Raw genomic sequence first — 20,532 nt, 5'->3', positions numbered from 1 at the left:
CCAGCCTTCAGCTACGCTGCATGTGAACTATAAAAAAACTCAGAAACCCACTGACCAAAAATGTCCAATTAATGTCAATCATGACTCAAGCGCTGCCCGACCACTGCAGGACGTAGGAGAGGCCGGAGCAACGCGGACGTTGGCAGCTCTCAGAGCAGCAGCTCCATTAACAGGCTCAAGAGAAGCCATCAGACGCCATCATGGGTGCGTTTTCAGGGCCTCTTTCAAAATAAAACACTTCTAATGGCCTGACATGAGGCATTTTATACACTTAGATCAGTGCGATTACATTCAGGCCTCAAGAATAATGCTTCCTATTTAAAGAAAACCTTTATTTACACTATGGCAAAATTACTGCTCGTTTGCTTTACTTTGGACATAATCCGTCTTTCTGTGAGATCAAAGTCATAATGTCAATTTTTGTGTGCACTAAACCTTAATGGTAAATGTCTGGCCGCCGACGCAGATCATTTCTGAAAGAAACTGCAGGTGTAGTGATCCCGCGGTTAAAAAGTTCAGAAGCAAATGGTCCCACTTTACAAAAGACACAATGCCTTACAGAAAATTAAACTATATTGACAACAATAGAGATAAAATAAAATTGGCCAACTATTTGTTTTGAATGGTCCAATTCCTGGAGGTTTGCAAATGGGCGGAGCAAATGCTCATCAACGCACACAACTCCTGATGCTGACTTAAACACACACGTTTTCCACATATTAAGACGTTAACTAGTTATGTCTTTTGACGCTTTTACACCAGTACCTACTCAGCCTGACTCGATTCGCATTTGTGCTTTTCCACTAGGGGTCTAACGTGCCGAGTAGATACTTTTTCCTGTATCTGATGATTTTACTGCTTAGACTGACAACCTTATTGAGCAAATTTCTGTCTTTGACCTTCAAAGATTGAAACCAACAAATGATAGAAAAAGTGATAACAGATGAAAGAACGATAAAACAGTCATCAGGGAAGAATCGACTCTGTCACTTCGTAGCTGCTTGCGGCTACCAATGGACTTTTCAGCAGCGCAGAGACAAACTAGAAATAATTAAAAAGCGTTGCCGCTTGAAGCTTCTCTCACTCTCATTTTTTTAAATTGGTATCGATCACAATCCACAGACCCAGCGGCACATTTATCATCTCCTCCACGTTCTACATCTTTAGTGTTGTTGTCTTCTTCATTTAGATACACAATCAAATACGTCACATCAGCTTCACTCCAACCTCCTACTTCTGATCTGGGTATTGAAAAGAAACAAGGGCAAGGCGAGTGGAGTCGGGCTGAGTAGGTACTAGTGTAAAAGCGCCATTTTTTCCTTTTATTTAAATTTTCTGTAAATGACCTCAACACCTTAAATCCTTCCCAACATGTCCAAACCAGAATCACAATCAGAATATGCTTATGGGCGTAGATGTGGGAAGTTTTGGTAAAGCGACAACAGAGACATTTGTAGAAACAGACAAGCAACTGAACTGGTGAGCAACTGCTTTATGACGAGTGTTGGAACAGCACCAACCGTATTATTGCAATCCTTCTGCAAATCAGTGGCATAATGGTCTTTGTTCAAAACAAAGTCCTCCATGAAGTATTACTAAAAATAACAAGAATGGAAAAACATTCTCAATCCTTGTTCCTTTATTGTGAAAGCTATGATTAAAAAAAATTAGTGGTGACATTTACACTTTACTTTTCAACTTAACTTTTCAATTTCTGCGATCTATGATGTCAGAGAGCCCGTAGAAGAAAAAACAACTTCTAGGAAGCATTGTAGGCCCTCTGAAAACCAGGTTTTTCATGCAGATGATGCTAAAGCGAACGTTTACCTGTTGTTCCTTTGTTTTGTTTTGCTTTAGGTCTCAAGTCTCTGTTCAAGTATAATATGATCATTTATCAAAAAACACTGAAAGGCATAATATGGTCACTTTAGCGTGTAGTCTTAACTTCTTTACATTCCTTGTGTCGTCCGACCAGACAAACAGAAATATTGCGGAGGAGATCAGCAACCTTAATGAGTGACTGATGTGTAGTAAAATACAGTTTACAAAAGCTGAGATAGTATAAGAAAAGCAAGTAGATGTTTCAGGCTTTTTAGAAACCTAAGATCAAGTGTTTGCATCCCATCTGGAGAGTAAAACACACAGATGTTTAGCTCACATTTCTCTGCTGTACTTTTAGAGATAAATTCAGTCTGTCTCCTCCTCGCCTCTAAGCTTTAAACCACTGCATGTGGTATTATTTTATTGTTTGTTTATATTGGTAGCTCTCTTTCCCTCCCCCTCTCTTTCTCTCTCCCTCCATAAAGTCCTGAACATTAGTAGTAAAAGCTTTCAAATAATTAAACCTCAAAACCAGTGAGTGGTGTTGATTTACAACGCACTCCTACTGCTTTATATCTCCGCGTGTGCATGTGCTTCCTGTACCGCACAGATCCCATCGAAAACAGCTGTAAGATATTCACCAGGTTGCCAGGGCAACGGCGTAATGGAAAATTCTCAGGAATTTCCATGTGGCAGTGGGATTGTTGATGAAACTGTGCCCCATCAGAGTCGTCCGTGTACATGTTCGCTGGGGGAACTTAAACCAGACACTAAAGCAACAGTGGGAGGCCTGGCGTCGGCCGCGGGTCGGCCCGGTGTCAGGGAAGCTCCGGAGTCAGATTTATGGTGACACGCCGCCGTCCTGCAAGCCTTTCCTGCTCATCTGAGTCAGGACGCCCAACGCCCCCTCCCCAAAGACGGGCTAAATATAGACAGAGCTGAGAATGGGGCAAAAAGGGAGGGGACGTGGGGGGGTAAAAGGAAAAAAAAACTGAGAACGGGTGAAAGGAAATTAACTGAAATGAAAGAGAATATGTTACTCGCTGGCACAGATTGGGCGTCCTGGCATGTGAGGATGCTATATTAGCCGTCAGCTGCTTGATTCCGAGCAACAGGGTGCCTTCCCGACCTGAAATACCCCCCCGATCCTCCTCCCCCGCTCCGCCTCCCCCGCGGCCGAGATGTGCGAGTCCCAGCCAGCGAAACCCGACACGGCCCGAAGGTGATCATTTCCATCTGCTGCTCATCACATTAGCATCATCCCGCTCACATCTCTCCCTTTTTATTCATGGTGGAGGGAGACTCCACCAACGATTACACATTTTAGTAAAGAGAAAGCTTTTCTTGCTCTTTGTTTTCTTTAGATTAAATCCTCCTCCATCCATGACTCTCTGATTCAATCAGCAAACGATGTTTGGAGACTTTTAACGTGGATTTAAATAAAACAAGATGCTTGAGACTGATGAACTACCAGTGGACACACATTTGCTGATTCACATCTTCTTCTTGCACAATGATTACATTAAAGCATTAACAGTTTTATTTCCTGCATCACATCATGTTTTATGATGCAGCAATGAGTCCAGTCATCTGGGATCCGGATCAACTTTTAACGAGAATTATAATTTATAATTCACAAGAGGTAAAGCACATGTTTTATCTTTATTTTCTTTGTAGATAAAGAAATGATCTATTAAATATAAATAAATATATATATATATATATATATATATATATATATATATATATATATATATATATATTTATAAATATATATTATATATATATATATATATATATTATTATATTATATTTAATTATATTAATTTAATTATATATTATATTTTATATTTTTTAAGTTTGTTAGCATTAAGTGGAAAAATTATTGAATATATCTAAAAATAAAATCTGATTTTAGACCTTTTTAAAAACCATCAAGTCATTTATCTACATGTTTAAAAAAAAACAGTGAAAAGTGCAGCAGATGATGTGACAGCTCTGGACGACGTCTCCGAACAAAGTGCTCCGACCTGCTCAGAACTACAAATAAAGTCGTCCTGAAAGGGGACTGGCATTAATCCCACTCATGAGAGAGATGTAACATGAGAGAAAGCAGAAGCTGCTTCTGTTTTTGGTGATGCAGTTAGGAGAAGGTCTGTGCACGCGTAACACAGCCGGCTGCACGTAGACACCAGCAACTCATCTTCTTCCTCTCTACGATTGGAGAAGGAGCTCCTGGGATAAAAACACGTCTTACATCCTTGGCGTATCTCAATTATAACCATTATGCCGAGATAGATTAGATCAGGAAAAACATTTTAATGCTAAGACCACAACAGAGTCGGGTATACTTGCACTTGATGGTCACTTTGCTCTCGTTATCTCATTTTTGGCCTCTTGAGCTCATTAAAACCACACTCAGTACATTTACATGCAAATTGTTGCCTTAATCCGACCAATATGGAAGTTTTAGCTGCCATGTGTACACCTTAGCCGGGCTGGAGTTGAATTAGGTCTGGGCGATAAACCGAAAATGTACCGACATTTACTGAGATGACCTACGTGAATTTTCCCTTGTTGGTAGATTCTGTGCTTTGATGAAAAAAAGAAAATAAACATCTTTTGTCTGTTTTGACTGTGTGCTGATAGTTCCCCTTTAAGGAGGCGTGTCTGTAATCACGTGACTCCATCCATCCAGCCCGAACGAGAAGGGAAACCCAACAAAACGGCTGACGATTCACACGAAGAAGCCGCAGATGAAATAACGGCTCTCAAGTCTCACGCATTTCAACAGTCACACGCTCTCTCGCCAAACAGTAACTCCAACAGCACATCTTACAAACGAGTCACGGTACGCTACTGCGAGCAGCCGTCTGAAAATACCAACCTGTCAGCCAATCAGAAAATAGAATCTTTTGTTGCCGGGTAAGGTCCGAGTTTCGGCTTCAAGCGTTCCATGAATGCGTAGCGACGTAACCTAAGTTACGTTGTGTTGTGGATTACCTAAGTAATCCACAACACGTGCATTTATCGTTAGAGGTAAAACTGCCCAATTTATCGTGATATTGATTTGAGGTCATATCGATCAACCCTAAGTTTAACTGAACTGAAGCTCTTGAGATCGAGCTTTTAGTGCCAGATAATTCGTCCTAACCCGAGTTATTCAAGCATGTAAACCAACCCACGCTTAGCCGAGCGAGCGACCGCCCCGGGACCCCGTCTTGTGGAAGTGACGACACCGTGAAAACCAGAATATCAACTCAGTAGGAGAAGAAGAACAACAACAAAGAAGGAACCGGAAGAATGCAACGTAAAAGTGCGTGTGGCGCCACCTAGCGTCACGGAGTCAAACAACCTCACTCAATAATCAATTGTTTTCTCCCACATCTATACTTGGATTTCTCTGAACCTCCAGTTTAATCCTTAACTGGATTGTTGCCAGTAGCTGGATTTAAGCTTGGGTTATGGTTCAGTGTCAAAACGACGCCGTGCCTACGGCGTGTGGTACGCGTCGACGCAGACCACACGCCGTCACTGACGCCGTCACTGACGCCGTCACTGACGCCGTCACTGACGCCGTCACTGACGCCGTCACTGACGTGCACCTCCCAAAAATTGTAACTACGCGTGGAAGCGACGCAGACCAAACGCAGACCGAGAGGGCTGTGATTGGTTCGCCTGGTAGCAACGCATTTCCGGTTTCCGGTTTGAAGCAGTCATGAACTTTCAGCGTTCTTTTCTTCGTGTATGTGTGATTTTTTTTGTTTTGGTTTTTTGCACAATAGTTGTCCTTATCTCTTTGAGTCACTGTGACCGGAAAAAGTCGGATAAACCATTCAGGAAAAGATCGCGAATTAGCGGTCACGGGGGGTACTGCACTGCGGCGAAATGGAGTGACGGAGAAGGGTTCACGACGGCGTCACGGCGTCGATTTGACGCAGAACCATAATTCAGGCTTTAGATGTGCATGTAACCGCACCGACTATGCAACCGTACCACCCCAGACCTAATGGGGCCGGAAGATCCCCAGGAAACAGACTTATCAGCTCTGACGAGAGAAGAAAGGGATCGCTTGAAAGATTGATACGAACTTTTTATGTGCCTCATCATGTAAAATCATTTCAATCATAATTAGGGGCGTGGCTACATTCCTGGTTGGCCTGTACTCTTCCAGGTTGATTAATTCAGTCATGGGCTGGGACCCGACCTCAAAAGCTGTCGAGACAGCCCCTAGTGGCCGTTTGAGAAATTGCGAACCAGATGCAACCCATTGGTGGCATCCACCCCCCACCTCCTGAAAACGCAGTCCAGTAGCCTAAATCTGAACTTTTCTGACCATTTTTAGCCTGGCAAAGTGTCCCCTAATCACCGTGAGATTGTTCACAGAGCAGCAGCGGCAGGAAGTTGAAAAGTCTGGAAAAGAAACCATAAATCTCGGCACTCGTCCTTTGAACTGAATGTTACAGAATTATTATATTAATGTGTTTATTTTCTCTCCCCCGTGTCTGGATCGTACCCTCGTGAACCAGCTGCATCGTCTGACCTTTCCCATCTCATTGCCGCACATCTGCCCATGTCGCCCCCCTCCCATCATCCCCTCTGATCGCCAGAGCCGAGGCTGCAAACACGATAAGCATGACCCTCGAGCTGGTCTAGCATGAAATTTAGTTAGCCTTAAAAAAAAGAGAGGGAGAAAGCGAGGAGAGCGAGAGAAACAGAGCGGAGGGTGACAGAAAATTGTGGAGAATTGACGGCTGGAGATGTTATCTAATCCCGCGGCTGATTAGGGTGAAAGCTGGAGGGAAACTCAAGCCCCCCCCGCCCCCACAAATCTAGCAGCACACGATGACAAAGTGGTTCGGACATTTGCTTTTTTTCTTCAATTAACCAAACGGATAACGCGAACGAGGTCGAGGAGGCCAAGTCGTCTCGATTTCGCTCTCCATCCTGTCGTTTTATCTCCTCTGATCTCCCGGCGAGCGAGATGGCGCCAAGATCTCTGGAGAACTCTCCCCGACGTCAGACCGCACGTTTTAGATCTGATGATGTTAATCATCCGCCTTCAGGCAGCCGAGGAGAGGAGAGAGGGAGAGGGAGACATAGGGAGCTGGATGGAGAGAGGATGGAGAGAAAGATCTCTGAGAGGAGGAGACACGGGCTAGTCTCCGTCTTTGCTCTTCTCTCTCACTTTCACCTTCAGGAGTCGGTGTGAAGCCTGTCACTCAAACTCAGCATCGCTCCGACTGAGTCGCTCCATTTAAAAAAAAAAAAAAAGAGTTTAATTACAGCCATGTGCAGAACTTTGCAAGCCCACTTCTCCAAACTCCCCCGTGGCTGGATTTTTGCAGCGCTGCAGCCGTCCTTAGGTATTCACATCTCCACAGGTCTCCGGATGTCATGACTCAGCAGTTCCGTTGGGTGGAGGTCTGGACTTTGACCGGGCCACTCCCAAACTTTGATTCCATGACTTTACCTTCACAATACTCCATGAAAAGTGACTGACCCAGACCAGCATGCCCCCTCCACCGTGTTTCGTAGCTATAAGCAGAGGTGGGTAGTAACGAGTTTCATTTACTCCGTTACATTTACTTGAGTAAGTTTTGGGAAATGTTGTACTTTTAGGAGTAGTTTTGAATCACTATACTTTTTACTTTTACTTGAGTAGATTTGTGAAGAAGAAACTGTTTCTCTTACTCCGCTACATTAGGCTACGTTGAGCTGTTACTTTTCTTTTATCCCTTTTATCCACGTACGCGTCAATCTCATGACATCACAGTGATTCTTTGGGAAAAATGTTTGTTTTTGCATGTTTTGTCACATTTACACAGACTCAAACACACACAGAGTTTCTATGAGTTCATGTTTGTTCTAGTTCTGCCTGGTTAAAAAAGAAAAGTACAAAGGCTTGAAATTTTGCGCTACTTGTGCTTAATTTATTTTTTATTCTGTTATTATTTTATTTATTTTATTATGTATTAAAGTACTTGAATTTACTTTAAGATTATTTTAATTTAAGCTATTTTTATGTTTTATTAATTCTAATTTATTTTATTTTTCTATTGATTTAATTTGCCTGAAGATGATTATTTTGTACTTTTGTCTGTTTGAATGGTTGTGTTAAAAAAAATAAATCAGACGTTACTCAACAGTTACTCAGTACTTGAGTAGTTTTTTTCACCAAGTAGTTTTTTACTTTTACTCAAGTAATTATTTGGATGACTACTTTTTACTTGTAAGTGAGTCATATTATTCTGAAGTAAAAGGACTTTTACTTGAGTACAATTTTTGGCTCCTCTACCCAGCTCCGCCTATAAGTCGCGTTTTTTGCCATAGTTTGGCCGGGGGTGCTTATACTCTGGAGCGACTTATGTGTGAAATTATCAACACATTATTACCGGTTTATCATTTCACATGTTATTTTCACACAAAACCGCAACTGACGATGAGTCTGACTAAGCGACGTAGAAGAGGAAGCGCCGCATCTTCTACCTCCGGAGTTATCGGAGTTGTTTAAAAGTGACACCGAGGATGAAGATTTCATTGGATTTTACTTATTTGCAGTGACACGGATGGTTTGGTAAACTTCTTAGCATGTTATTTATGCTATAGTTATCTGAATAACTCTTAATATGTCATGTTAACACACCAGGCACGTTCTCAGTTGGGTCATGTAACGTCAGCAAACCGTACAATTATTCAGCCTGTTGTTGCCTCTATTCTATTTTTATTTTAAATTGCCTTTCAAGATGACATGTCTGTTCTTGGCGTTGGATTTTATCAAATACATTTCCCACAAAAATGCGACTTATATATGTTTTTTCCTTCTTTGTTATGCATTTTATGGCTGGTGCGACTTGTACTCCGGAGTCAATTATAGTCCGGAAAATACGGTACTTGTTCGGTGGACGTAGCCCAACATACTCGGCCTGAGCTTTGGGGTTGTATTTCTCTGAGCATTACACCATTTGACCTGGGATAAATCCACTGGAATGTCGACTCCTGAGAAGCCTGGAAACATCCTTGAATGAGTTCCACTGGAGGACAATTCCTCCTACTTTAAAACATTGAGCTTCCACTGGTTTTGGTTTTATAACCCTTCTCACGTTCGTGTGAAGCCCTGATTGCTTCTCTAAAGACTATTGCTTATGTCTTTCCCTCCTGGCATTGTGTTAAACACCTGACCAGTGCTGCTGATTCTCACCGCCTGGCTTAAATCAGTAAGATTTAAGGTGGTACCCACAATTATTGATTTATTTAGAGTCTTTGTTGGCGTGAGGTCGTGTTTGCCTATCAGAGAGATCCATAAAGGTCACGTGATTGTTGGATTTTCATGTTTTTACAACCCCCAAGAAAAGAGTGGGGGCTAAATTTAGCCCCAGCAGCGACTCCCGAGTCCTTCGTCCAAGACGGACGACTGCTAATTTAAAGCAGCAGCATCCGGCTGCATCAGGGCGTGCAGTCTGCTGGATGGATATCATGTACCTCACCCACAGATCAATCCACTTAGTGCCAGTGAAATATAGGGAGTGGATGGGCCGCTCCGGCAGTCTGACATCATCGCGCTCAGCCATTAGGCTAAGTGCCATCGTGGCTCCAGACTTGGGCGGCAGTCAAGCCCAAACCCCGCCGTCCTCGCTCTCTTCGAGCCACCAGGAGAAAGAAACGGCTTCAACCTGTTGATGAGGGGCGAGGCGCTGCGTGAACCGGCCCACGCCTTCATTTGACCGTGCACGGACCATGTGTTGCGTCTATTAGTGTCGCGCTTCAAATATAGACGTCAGGAGTCAAATTTAGATGGAGGGAGAGAGAGACACTGTGCCGGCCATATCTGCAACGCTGTAACACGAGTTCATAATCCAAATTAACATCCTGCTGGTGCAGCAGAACGGCTTCATTTCTGGGCCGAGGGCAGAGAGAGGGGCCAAGACCCTCGCAGGGAACAAGAGGGATGCTAAAACGTTGCTCTGCATGTTGGAAATGACAGAAATCCCAGTTAAATTCATCGTACGTCTTGGGAGAGCAACAACTGGACCAACAAGTGCCCGCCGGGACACGACACACTCCACTCCTGCTTGACGCCCAGAACTCGTTCAGTTTGCAGAAACCCACTCTTGTGAGATGGATCTGGGAAGTCTGACTCACGGGAACCGCTTTTACGCCATTGGGAGAGCCGGTCAGGCTAACGGGAATCATCCCGCTATCAATTTGAGAAATCTGTTTAACATGACTAAAAATAGAAGAAAAAAAAAATCAATGAACTCAAATTATCATTTAAAAGGGAAAGAAAAGGCACTTTGCTATTTGAGATAATGGTGAATAAGCTCAGCTTTCACTTTAAAGGGGACATATTTGATCTCTTGTGATCCAAATACCTGATACAAAACCTTAAAAACACCACAGAAGGGTACTAAAGCACCCTTCTCAAGCATGTATTCCCAGCTGTGTTCACAGCAGACCGTTTCAGTGTTGAAGAACACTCTGCAGAATATATGTTTACCGCAAAATGGCAACTAATTTTAGCACGGTGGAGGGGGCAATGCCCTACGTCAGAATAAATCGCTCTTTTAAGCCTCATAAACTCAGAAATGCCATTCCACTTCAGTGCTATTCTGGGCAGGATTTGTGCTGACAGGATGAATTTATATTATAGAAAAACTCCGACCGGTGTCACAGACAAGAGTTCATAGCCTCTGTTTCCAGAAAACTGGATCCATATTTAGGTATTTATCATAAAAGAGGCATGAACTCTCCTCGTTTTACGTCTGCAGACACTAATCAGCATAACGTCGGTACTCGGCTTGGACGGACTGAACCAGCTGGCAGCAGCTGGACTGAGATTTTTATACACTTGCAAAGTTAAAAATGATCTGAGCTGGTCCGCAGGGACACTGCCCAACCTCCTCTGATCTGGAGGGACGACTGAGTCTTGTTACAGGCTTGAAATAGCATTTTGTTTTGACACAGGATCAATTCCTACAAGTGCTTACTGCAATTTTGCTGCAAACACATTCTGTTCCCACTTAAAACTGCTTCAAACACGCTGTTTTCATCCCTCATTAAAGTTTAGACTCATTACCACCTCATGATAGTAACAAAAATCCCCTTTGCAGCTCCGTAATGAAGATGGGAAGGATGGAGAACTCTACCGCGGGCTGGAACTGTGACATCACAGAGCGTTCTAAACAGAAACTCCCGTCTTATTGACATATTTTCAGACTTCAGGGACTGAAAACAAAGCGACGGGGGTGGAGATATGTCAGGGGGTTAGGTGTTATGTCAAGCACAGACCACTTTAGTTTCCCAGAATCAGCCCTGGTCTGGTCAGATAACAGCTACACTGATACAAATATTTTAGATTATTATGTAGATCAAGAAAGACTAGTCTTTGTATAAACTACTTAATTTTTTGTATATAAATAATACATTTTGCAAGTACAGGCAACTTAATTGTGTTAAGTTCACTTTATTTACCAAAATTAAGTTGACTTTACTTGCAAATTAATTTTGTACATACTAAAAATTAAGTACTTTATACAAAGACTAGTCTTTCTTGATCTACATAAAAATCTCATACGAAAAAGTTGCCTTAATCTTCTTAAAGTAGATCAAGCAAGATATGTTTTACTGTGGTGTTCTTAAACAAATAAAGCATGTTTCATCTAAACGTTGGTCAGTCTGCCCAATAGATTAAAATTGTTAAAGGAAAAGTAAATACGACAAGATCATTCCTTGTTGTTTGTGTGTAAAGGAAAAGATTACCTGGGATTACATAAATACTGCTTGTTAAGGAAAAAAAATGCACAATATCTTGTCTTTTGAAAGTTCAAAACTAAATGTATTCATGTTCAAGCAACAAACTTAATTCTTAATATCACAGATTTAAATATGTTACATTTACATGCGCTTAGATTTATTTTTTTCAGTGTACAAGCCCGCACAAATGCGCAGCTCCGCGGTGCGACGCACAAACTTCAGACCTCCAGAGTTGATATTCCGGGGAATATTACCGTGACAGCCGTGGCACATGTCACAGGGAAACAAAAAGACAGCTCAGCTTTTGGATATCAGGTTTCACAAAGTCAGTTGTTGCGCGTTGGAGCCGGACTGACGCGCAAAACCACCGGGACGGTGGTTTTGCGCGTCAGTCCGGCTCCAAACGCGCTCCGAGAGGAATCAAACTCAAATCAAATCAATCAAACTCAGGGAAGAGACACTAATTCCCACATTAATTAAGGCACTGACACAACACAACACATGGCAGGACTGGGTTTGGATCTACTCACATCTGCGCTGTTGGGAAATGTCCGGTCGAGCCCGACGAGATGGTCGTCAGGAGGAAAATCACGCATAACGAGTAATCCATAGTTGGGATTCTTGTCCCCCCTGAAGCAGCTGGAGCCAGGAAAGGTGGAAAGCTTCAAAAAAGAAAAGAAAAACAAAAAAAAACAGCCCACAAATCCACGGGAGTCCTACTTGTGAGCGCGACGCCCCTCACAGCGCCATCGGTGCGCGTTTTGGAGACGGATCTCATGTGCGCGCCCCCGCGGAGCTGGTGGGGGGGAGTGCGCTGTTTATGGCTCCCGTGCGCGCGCACGTCACTGTCAAGTGTCTCAAAAAGTGAGATAAGATCCGCGGCGCGTGTCAGGGAGGAAAATGAATCAAAATAAAAAGAGGGGAAAAAGGGGAGGGCCGATCCTGCACACTGTAAAAAAAAAAAAAAAACTGATTTCCTGCACAGATCCTTGTGTTTAACACGTGGTTCACAGATCAGGGTTTCTCAACACACCCCCTAGTTGAGCTTTTAAGATATAAAAAATTATGCTTTCATTTTCAGTTTGGGTTTTTGACTAATATGGTCATGAAATCCAGACAAATAAAAATAAAAATAATATTTTAGAGGAAGATTTTTTTTTCATTATGCACTTCGAGAAAAAAGTTGAAATGTCGAGAGAAAAAAGTCAAAATGTCGAGAAAAAAGTTGAAATGTTGAGATTAATGTCGAAGTACAATTTCGAGAAAAAAGTTGAAATGTCGAAATTAATGTCAAAGTACAATTTCGAGAATAAAGTCGAAATGTATTTCAACTTTATTCACGAAATTTCGACTTTATACACAAAATGTCGACTTTATTCTTGAAAGTGTATTTCAACATTAATGTAGACATTTCGACTTTTTTTCTAGAAATTGTATTTCAACATTAATGTCGACATTTTAACTGTTTTCTCGACATTTCGACTTTTTTCTCGAAGTGCACAATAAAAAAAAAAATCTTCACCTCTCAAATATTTTTTCTCCTGCATGGCCCTAATACTCTTCATACAAATGTGATGAAAGTCGATCTAATTTTATCCAGGAGGGCCACCTCCCTGTGCAGTCTGAAACAGTTTCATTAACGGCCACAAGGGGGCGCCTCACAAACCGCTGGACCCACGTGACTCACTTTTAGGGAAACTCTTGGGTCTGTGACCCCTCGCATCCACAGAAATCTCCACCAGCGACAACTATCTCACTTACAGATCAATGTGGAAATAAGAAAAAGTTGCGGTCCCTCGATTGACCACCGGAGGCCGGATCCAAAAGCGAATCAATCTCCGTTGACTTCTTCTCCTTTCGGCTTTTCCGTTCCACCAGTGACGGAGCTAGACTTTTAACCTTGGGGGGGCGAGAGGGGGACAAGGGCCATTTCAGGGGGTCCACAGACTATGACAATGAATTAGTTTCTCCAACAATCAATTGCGATCGGAGTCTCTAAATGTTGAAATGTACATATTAAGCACAGGAGATGAGATTTGTGTATACAGTATATAAATTTAAGTTTATTCACACTGTACAAAAGGTAAAAAAAAAAAAAAAGAGATCTGGGATCTGCAATCACACTGAACACTTCATTTTCTTTCACTTAATTTATGATTTCACTCTGTACCATCTCAGCTAAGCCCTGAAGAATCTCATTTTGGATTTGGTGACTTGTGTACTTTGCGTCCCCACATGCATCCAGTCTTTTTTCAATAAATTGGTCATGCTTCGCTATTTCGTCTAATATGGCCAAAAAGTTTCCCTTATCCTTGGAGTCCTCAGACTCTCGATGACCCCTCTGTGCTATATTTTGGGTTGCAGTCAAAAGAATTACATTTGCTATTGTTTTCAAATAATATCAATCTTCTTCCACTTTTTGTCGATTCTCATTTAAAGAATTTAACATGGTTGTGTTCCTCTCAGTAGCTTTTTTACGTTGACTCCATCCGTACATTGCATTGACATGCATCTCTGTTTTTGCGTGGAGCTTAAACCCAGACTCCTTGGACAATGCCTTTTTCCAACTTGAGAAGCCAGGCTGTGAGGTAAAAGCAGAGTCTGGTCCATTAGGCATGGAAAAATGGAAAAACTAGGGGCCCTAGTTGAGCTTTTACAACATTAAAATGTGTTCTTTCATTTTGGGTTTTTGACAAATATGGTGGTGAAATCCAGACAAATGTGATTAAAGTCTAATTTTACCCTCTTTCCTGCAGAAACCCAAGGGGCCACCTCCCTGTGCAGTCTGAAACAGTTTCATTAACGGCCACAAGGGGGCGCTTCACACCGCTGAACCCACGTGACTCGCTTTTAGGGAAACTCTTGGGTCTGTGAGCCCTCACATTCATACGGAAGAGTATTAGGGCCATGCAGCCCCCGGGTCTCCCACTCAGAAGGCGCGCCGATTTTTTCCAGTGGCCAGCCGCGGTACTGCAACCAAAAATCCCATGCGGCCCAGAAAGCTTTTTTCCCATAGACCGCAATAGTAAAAGAGAAGCCACTAAAACTGTTCACAGGACACCTCCAGCTGTAATCACCCTTAATTACTAATCTTTGTATGCTATATTTTTAAGTCATGGACTTTATATCTGTCAAAAATGTTTTATAACGGCCAGAAAAGTCAAAGAAAAGTCTCTTTCTGGGCGTGACGTCACGGCTGACGTCACAGCCGTGTCCGTGCATTCCACGGATGTTTATATTAATATATATTATGTAATTATATTATATTAATACATTAATAATATATGTAATACTATACATGTAATAATATACATTAATTAAGATATTATATTAATACATATTATATTAATACTCGCGTCTTTGCCCCGGGGCATGATGGGAGGCCCCAGAGCATCATGGGAGGTGACTCAACTGCGCATGCTCTATGGGCCGCATAACGCGGAAGTAAACCCGGAAGTCAGAGATTTTTTCGGCTTATGCGCTGGTTGAGCAGAATGCATTGAAATGAATTGGCGGCCATTTTTGACGTCCCATCCAGTTTTATAATACATCCATGGGGCCATGTAGGAGAAAAAATATTTGAGGGGAAGATTTTTTTTTTATTGTGCACTTCGAGAAAAAAGTCAAAATGTCAAGATTAATGTTGAAATACAATTTCGAGAAAAAATTCGAAATGTCAAGATTAATGTTGAAATACAATTTCAAGAATAAAGTTGAACATTTCAAATTTATTCATGAAATTGAGTTTTTTCTCGAAATGCATAATGACAAAAAAAAATCTTCCTCCTCTAAAATAGTATTTTTATTTTTCTCCTGCCTGGCCCTAATACTCTTCCGTACATTCACGACCATCTCCACCAACTATCTCACTTACAGATCAATGTGGAAATAAAGGTTGCAGTTCCTCGATTGACCACTGGAGGCTGGATCCAAAAGCAAATCAATCCCAGGTTAAAATGCATCTTTACAGCAGAAGTGAACATATTTGCAGCCTTTTTGGTCTCCATTGTTTTATTCTGCATCTTAACTTGTTTGTACCACGTCAAGAAAACTTATATAAAGCAGTACATTTGTGAAGATTGCGGAGGATAGGACCCAGATGCAGGAGGCTAAAAACATGTTTATTTCAAATTTAAACAAACAAAAAACTCTGTTAAGCAAGATTAAAAAACAAAAACAGAACATGAACATGACAAAATCCAAAAAACCTGACCTGAAACTTGTAGAAACAGTACGGACCAGCAGGCAGCTAGAGGAAGACAAAACTAGATATGCACAGAAGGCTTGACGAGACACACAGGTGGAAACAATCAGGACTGATTGGAACAAGGGAAGTCAAGACAGAACTGAAACACAAGCACCCGGATTTCAAAATAAAACAGGAAACTAAATACCAAAACTGTGATTAATAAAGTCATCTGAATCGGAATCTGAAAAACATCAACTCAAAGGCGTGACAACATTTATTTCATTTATTATCTTGCACTTTATATTGATTTATGTTTGTCTTTACTTATCTTGCACTTATATTAGGACCAGCAAATGTGATGAAGCATCTGTAATTTCATGTTATGAAATATCAATCATTTTATTTATTTATTTATTATATTCTTTATTTAATTAATTGATAAAATAAAACCACAAACCATCCAATATAAACACAAACGTTCCTAAATTGTGAATGAAAGGGAGCAGAAAGAAGAAGAATATTATTTAATCTGCCCCTTTTTCCCAAGAAATCAATTCACAAAGATCGTAAATTAAAAAATTAAAAACAATAAAGTAAACAAAAAACAAAAAATAAAATAGCTGCCGGCCAACACAGACAGTCACATTCCTTCTTAGTTCCCAAGTCACAACTCAGTTAATACCATTCAACAACAACAAACAATGTTCATACCTTTCATGACAATGGGTATGTCAATCAAACGTAACTCACATATTTCATTATATTTCATTATATTTCCTTAACATACAGGCTTTAATTGTTCTTTTGAATGTAATGTTTGATTTGGATTCTTTGTTTTCTTTGTTCAGAGTGTTCCATAAACTGATTCCTTTAATTAATTTCCCTTTAAATAAAGAATCTTGAATCTTGAATTATCAGATCCAGCCATATCGAAACACAGAGGTTGTTTCTGATTTTGGCAAAGAAAAAGCTGGTAGCCACAACTAAAAAGTCAAATTCAGACAAACAAGACTAATTCTTTGTACTGAAGAGAAAAAATAGTTGGGATTGGTGAACAGGTGATTTAAAATGTTTGAGTTTCAATCCAAAATAAGAATAAGAAGAATAAGAATAAGAAGCTTTATTATCATTGTACAGTATACAACAACATTTAGTTCGGCAGCATCCTGCAGGGACAGCAGCTACATTCAAAAGTCAGAGTCCCAAACAGTAAAAATAAAGTGCAAGTGAAAAAATAAGATACAGCCGGGCACAGAAAAGTGAAAATGCTCATGATCACAGACCTTTTAGTTCGTTTTTTGTTGGGTTTTATTCGAGTGACACCTACAATGCAGTTTATGGTGTCAATCAGTTTGATGTCATCACTTTAGCTTCTCAGCACTTCCAGAGAACTGTGAATAAAGACCATACAGTGCATTATTACTCTAATTCTGAAGATAATGTGACCTGTTGAGCTGTAGTTGAAGCTGAGAGAGCTCTGAGACCAGATCTGCGTTGGACTGGAAAGATTCAGGGGGGGAGAATGGTTCAGCTGGACCGGGTCAGCAACCCGCTCTTCTTTAGCGCTGCCCTAGTGGCTTCCTGGAGCTTTTTCAAAAATGTTTGACCTTTTTTTTCTTTTTTTCTTCTTTTGTTCTTCTTTTTGTTCTTCTTTTTTTTCCTTTTTTTCTTTTTCTTCTTTTTTTCCTTTTTTTCTTCCTTTGTCCTTTCGACTTTTTTCTCGACATTTCGACTTTTTTCTCGGCATTTCGACTTTTTCCTCAACATTTTGACTTTTTTCTCGACATTTTTACTTTTTTCTTGACATTTCAACTTTTTTCTTGACATTTCGACTTTTTTCTCGACATTTTGACTTTTTTCTCAACATTTCGACTGTTTTCTCAACATTTAAACTTCTTTCTCGAAGTGCATAATGAAAAAAAAAAATCTTCCTCCTCTAAAATATTATATTGATTTTTCTCCTGCCTGGCCCTAAGACTCTTCCATAGATTCGCGTAAGGAATCAGTTATAACTAATATAGAAACATGCAGCATGTATTGCCTTCATTCTAAGGCTTATACAAGACTTTTCATTTTTTGCGGCTCCAGACATATTTGTTTTTTGTGTTTTTGGTCCAATATGGCCATTTCAACATTTTGGGTTGCCGACCCCTGAGCTAGACTGAGAATCAGGGGTTTCTCAGTCCAGCTGAAGCAAAAAGCGGTCACGTCAGATCCAGCAGTCCCCGTTTCAGGCATCGACAGCCCTCGATTCAGCACAGATTTGTATAAAATGTTAGTTAGTATAGTAAGCTTGCAGTAGCTAAGCTAAAATAGCTCAGCTGTGGTAACTGAGCAAGGGGGGCTAGTTCCAACCAACCTCCCATTTGGCCATTTCTGGATTTACTGAGGATGTGGAGGCTTCAGAACCTCCTGCAGAAATTCAGGGGTGACATCACAGACGACTTTGTCCGGTTTTCTGCACAGAGAATCCTAAAAATGACGTCGGAGCACACAATGTGGACACTTTTACAGTGTGCTGTGAAGTCAGTGATATCTTTTAGAGTACATGTTATTGTGTTTGTGCTTCTGGCACAAATGGGTTTGCTGGCACGCTCCTTCCTCATTAAACGCAGCAGCAATTACCCACGGCTCTCTCTCCCGCCGCCGGAGCCTTACCAGACTCTCGGAAAAAGGCCTCACCTCCTCAGGATCACTCAAGTGAACATGTTGACTTCCCCTCAGAACAATGGCCAGCAGCTGGCGGTCGGCAGACGTTAAACATCTTTCAAAGAACATTTCTTAGAGAGAGGCACAACTTACAAGTGCATACCTGTCAAGTTTTGGATTTAAAAACAAGGGAAAGTTTCCACCACCTGCTGTCCCACCAGCCCAACTGAGGTTCAGTATTACATTTTGAGACAGATTTACAAGAAATCTAAAAGAACTACCTGTCAAACCTTTGTAAACTACAATTATGTGCTCAGAATCTGATAGGCCGACCTTTGCTGACACTGAAATGCTGTGGACATTCCTGTGTGTGTAATTCATGTAATAGAGCCTGGATCAGGGAATTAAAGCACATTTATTTATTTTAAATATTTTCAGTCTATATACACATCGATTGTCTTCAAGTGAAACATTTACATTTTCTTTTAATTTGTCATTTTCACTCATGTGGCTCTCTGGTGCTGCTGATGGACATCGGTCCCCCATGAGAGACACTAAAATCACAGTTACTCATCTTTCAGAACGAATAACTGTTCCCCATCCTGCTCCTCTTTAGGAAAGTAAATTCGGTTTCCCATTTTTAGAGATATTTACACAAAGTCTTTGCTTTTTTAGCAGAAATATCTTCTCTCTCGTCACATCCATCCATCTCTGATTTGTTGTTCCGAGTTTTTTCCCGTTGTCACCACTAAACTCGCGAGAACTGCCATCCAGGCTGCAGCAGGGGGCCGTTCTTGCGAGACTAGTGACAATTCAGTTTGCTGTTTAAAAATTATTATATCATAAAACGGGAAATTTACGGGAAAATAATAATATGGGAGGACGGCGGGAAAGAAAGTAAAATACGGTAGTTTCCCGGCTAAAACGGGAGACTTGACAGGTATGCAAGTGTATTCATATGAGTGGGTATGTGGACAATACCAAGTATCCCCTGTCTGGCTCTGTAGGATTTACAGGGTTTGGGGCAGGCTTTATGCCAGGATCATTCAAGAGCAACTATTCAAGAGAACTTCGATGGCTGTCGAATTAACACTTTGATTCGTTAGTTTTAGCTGCAAAGTTCACAACTGTCATTTCCCTGCAATCCACTTTACTGCAAGTTACTGTAAATGTTTTCTGTGTGCATTGTTTGTGTGATTGGTTGCATGCCTTTCCAGTCAGCGTTTGGAGGCAGTTTCTCACCTGACAGCTGGTGCTGCAACCTAAAATCAAATTTACCTAAAATCAAAGCTGTATTCAAATGGACCGGACCCAAAGGTGAAATCCCATAAGCCCTGTTGAGTCAGCTTTCAGTGGGCCGGGGATCGTCCGCTTGCAAAGTCTGTTACATTTGGTCAGTAAATCTCTGCTGTGGATCAAAGAAGACTAAAACATAGGTTTATTTTTGCTATTTGTACATTTGTTCAATGGGAATTCTTGTGCAGAGGACACTCAAGAGTACAAACATGACATAACACTTATTTCTTTTCTATTCATATAATTATATTTATAGCACTGCACTTTTTATTTATTTTTATCTTCTTATCTTTATATGGGTGTTTGGTTTTTGGGGTGTTTTATTTGTACATGACAGTGCTAAGTGAGTGAGATGGAGATGTCAATTTACCCAAGGGAACCTCCCAAAGGGATTAATAAAGTTGTCTGAATCTGAATGAGAAGGAGTAAACATTTAAAGACTAAAACAGGAAATAAAAAGAATAAAATAACAATAAATATCAATAAATATCAGACACTCTACACTTCACCTATAGGTGAAGTTATAGGTGCGGATGTTGAACCTTATCTGTGGAGCCGGCTGCGGGGAAAGACACCCAAACATGTCACACCTTTCAGCCTTATATCTGTGTTGATTGTTTCTTACGTGAGATGTTAACCCAGAAAAGATCCAAGATAACTAAAACTTTAATAAAAACAGGATCAGACCCATCAGTTTTAAAACATCTGTTTCTCTTCACCTAAAGAAGTCATAAAAACCAGGAGATGATCCTGCCATGAAAGCAACCACCAGTGCAGAATCTGATAGAAAAACCCTTCAAACCTTTAAACTATTTCATAAAATC

The 20,532-nt window shown here is 41.0% G+C and overlaps 1 protein-coding gene across 1 annotated transcript in view; it reads right to left on the bottom strand.

Annotated features, from left to right (window-relative positions):
* The window catches only part of LOC133424606 (voltage-dependent calcium channel subunit alpha-2/delta-1-like), a 237,407-nt gene extending 225,038 nt beyond the window's left edge, over positions 1–12,369 (bottom strand). The window contains exon 1 of the mRNA XM_061715302.1: positions 12,105–12,369. Within this exon, the coding sequence (XP_061571286.1) occupies positions 12,105–12,184 (80 nt within the window). The 5' untranslated portion in view covers positions 12,185–12,369. The remainder of the gene's footprint in view (positions 1–12,104) is intronic.
* Positions 12,370–20,532: the final 8,163 nt, after the last annotated feature.

This window comes from Cololabis saira, chromosome 23 (assembly GCF_033807715.1).
Source record: "Cololabis saira isolate AMF1-May2022 chromosome 23, fColSai1.1, whole genome shotgun sequence".
NCBI lineage: Eukaryota > Metazoa > Chordata > Actinopteri > Beloniformes > Belonidae > Cololabis > Cololabis saira.
This window is presented reverse-complemented; position numbering and strand designations above follow the sequence as displayed.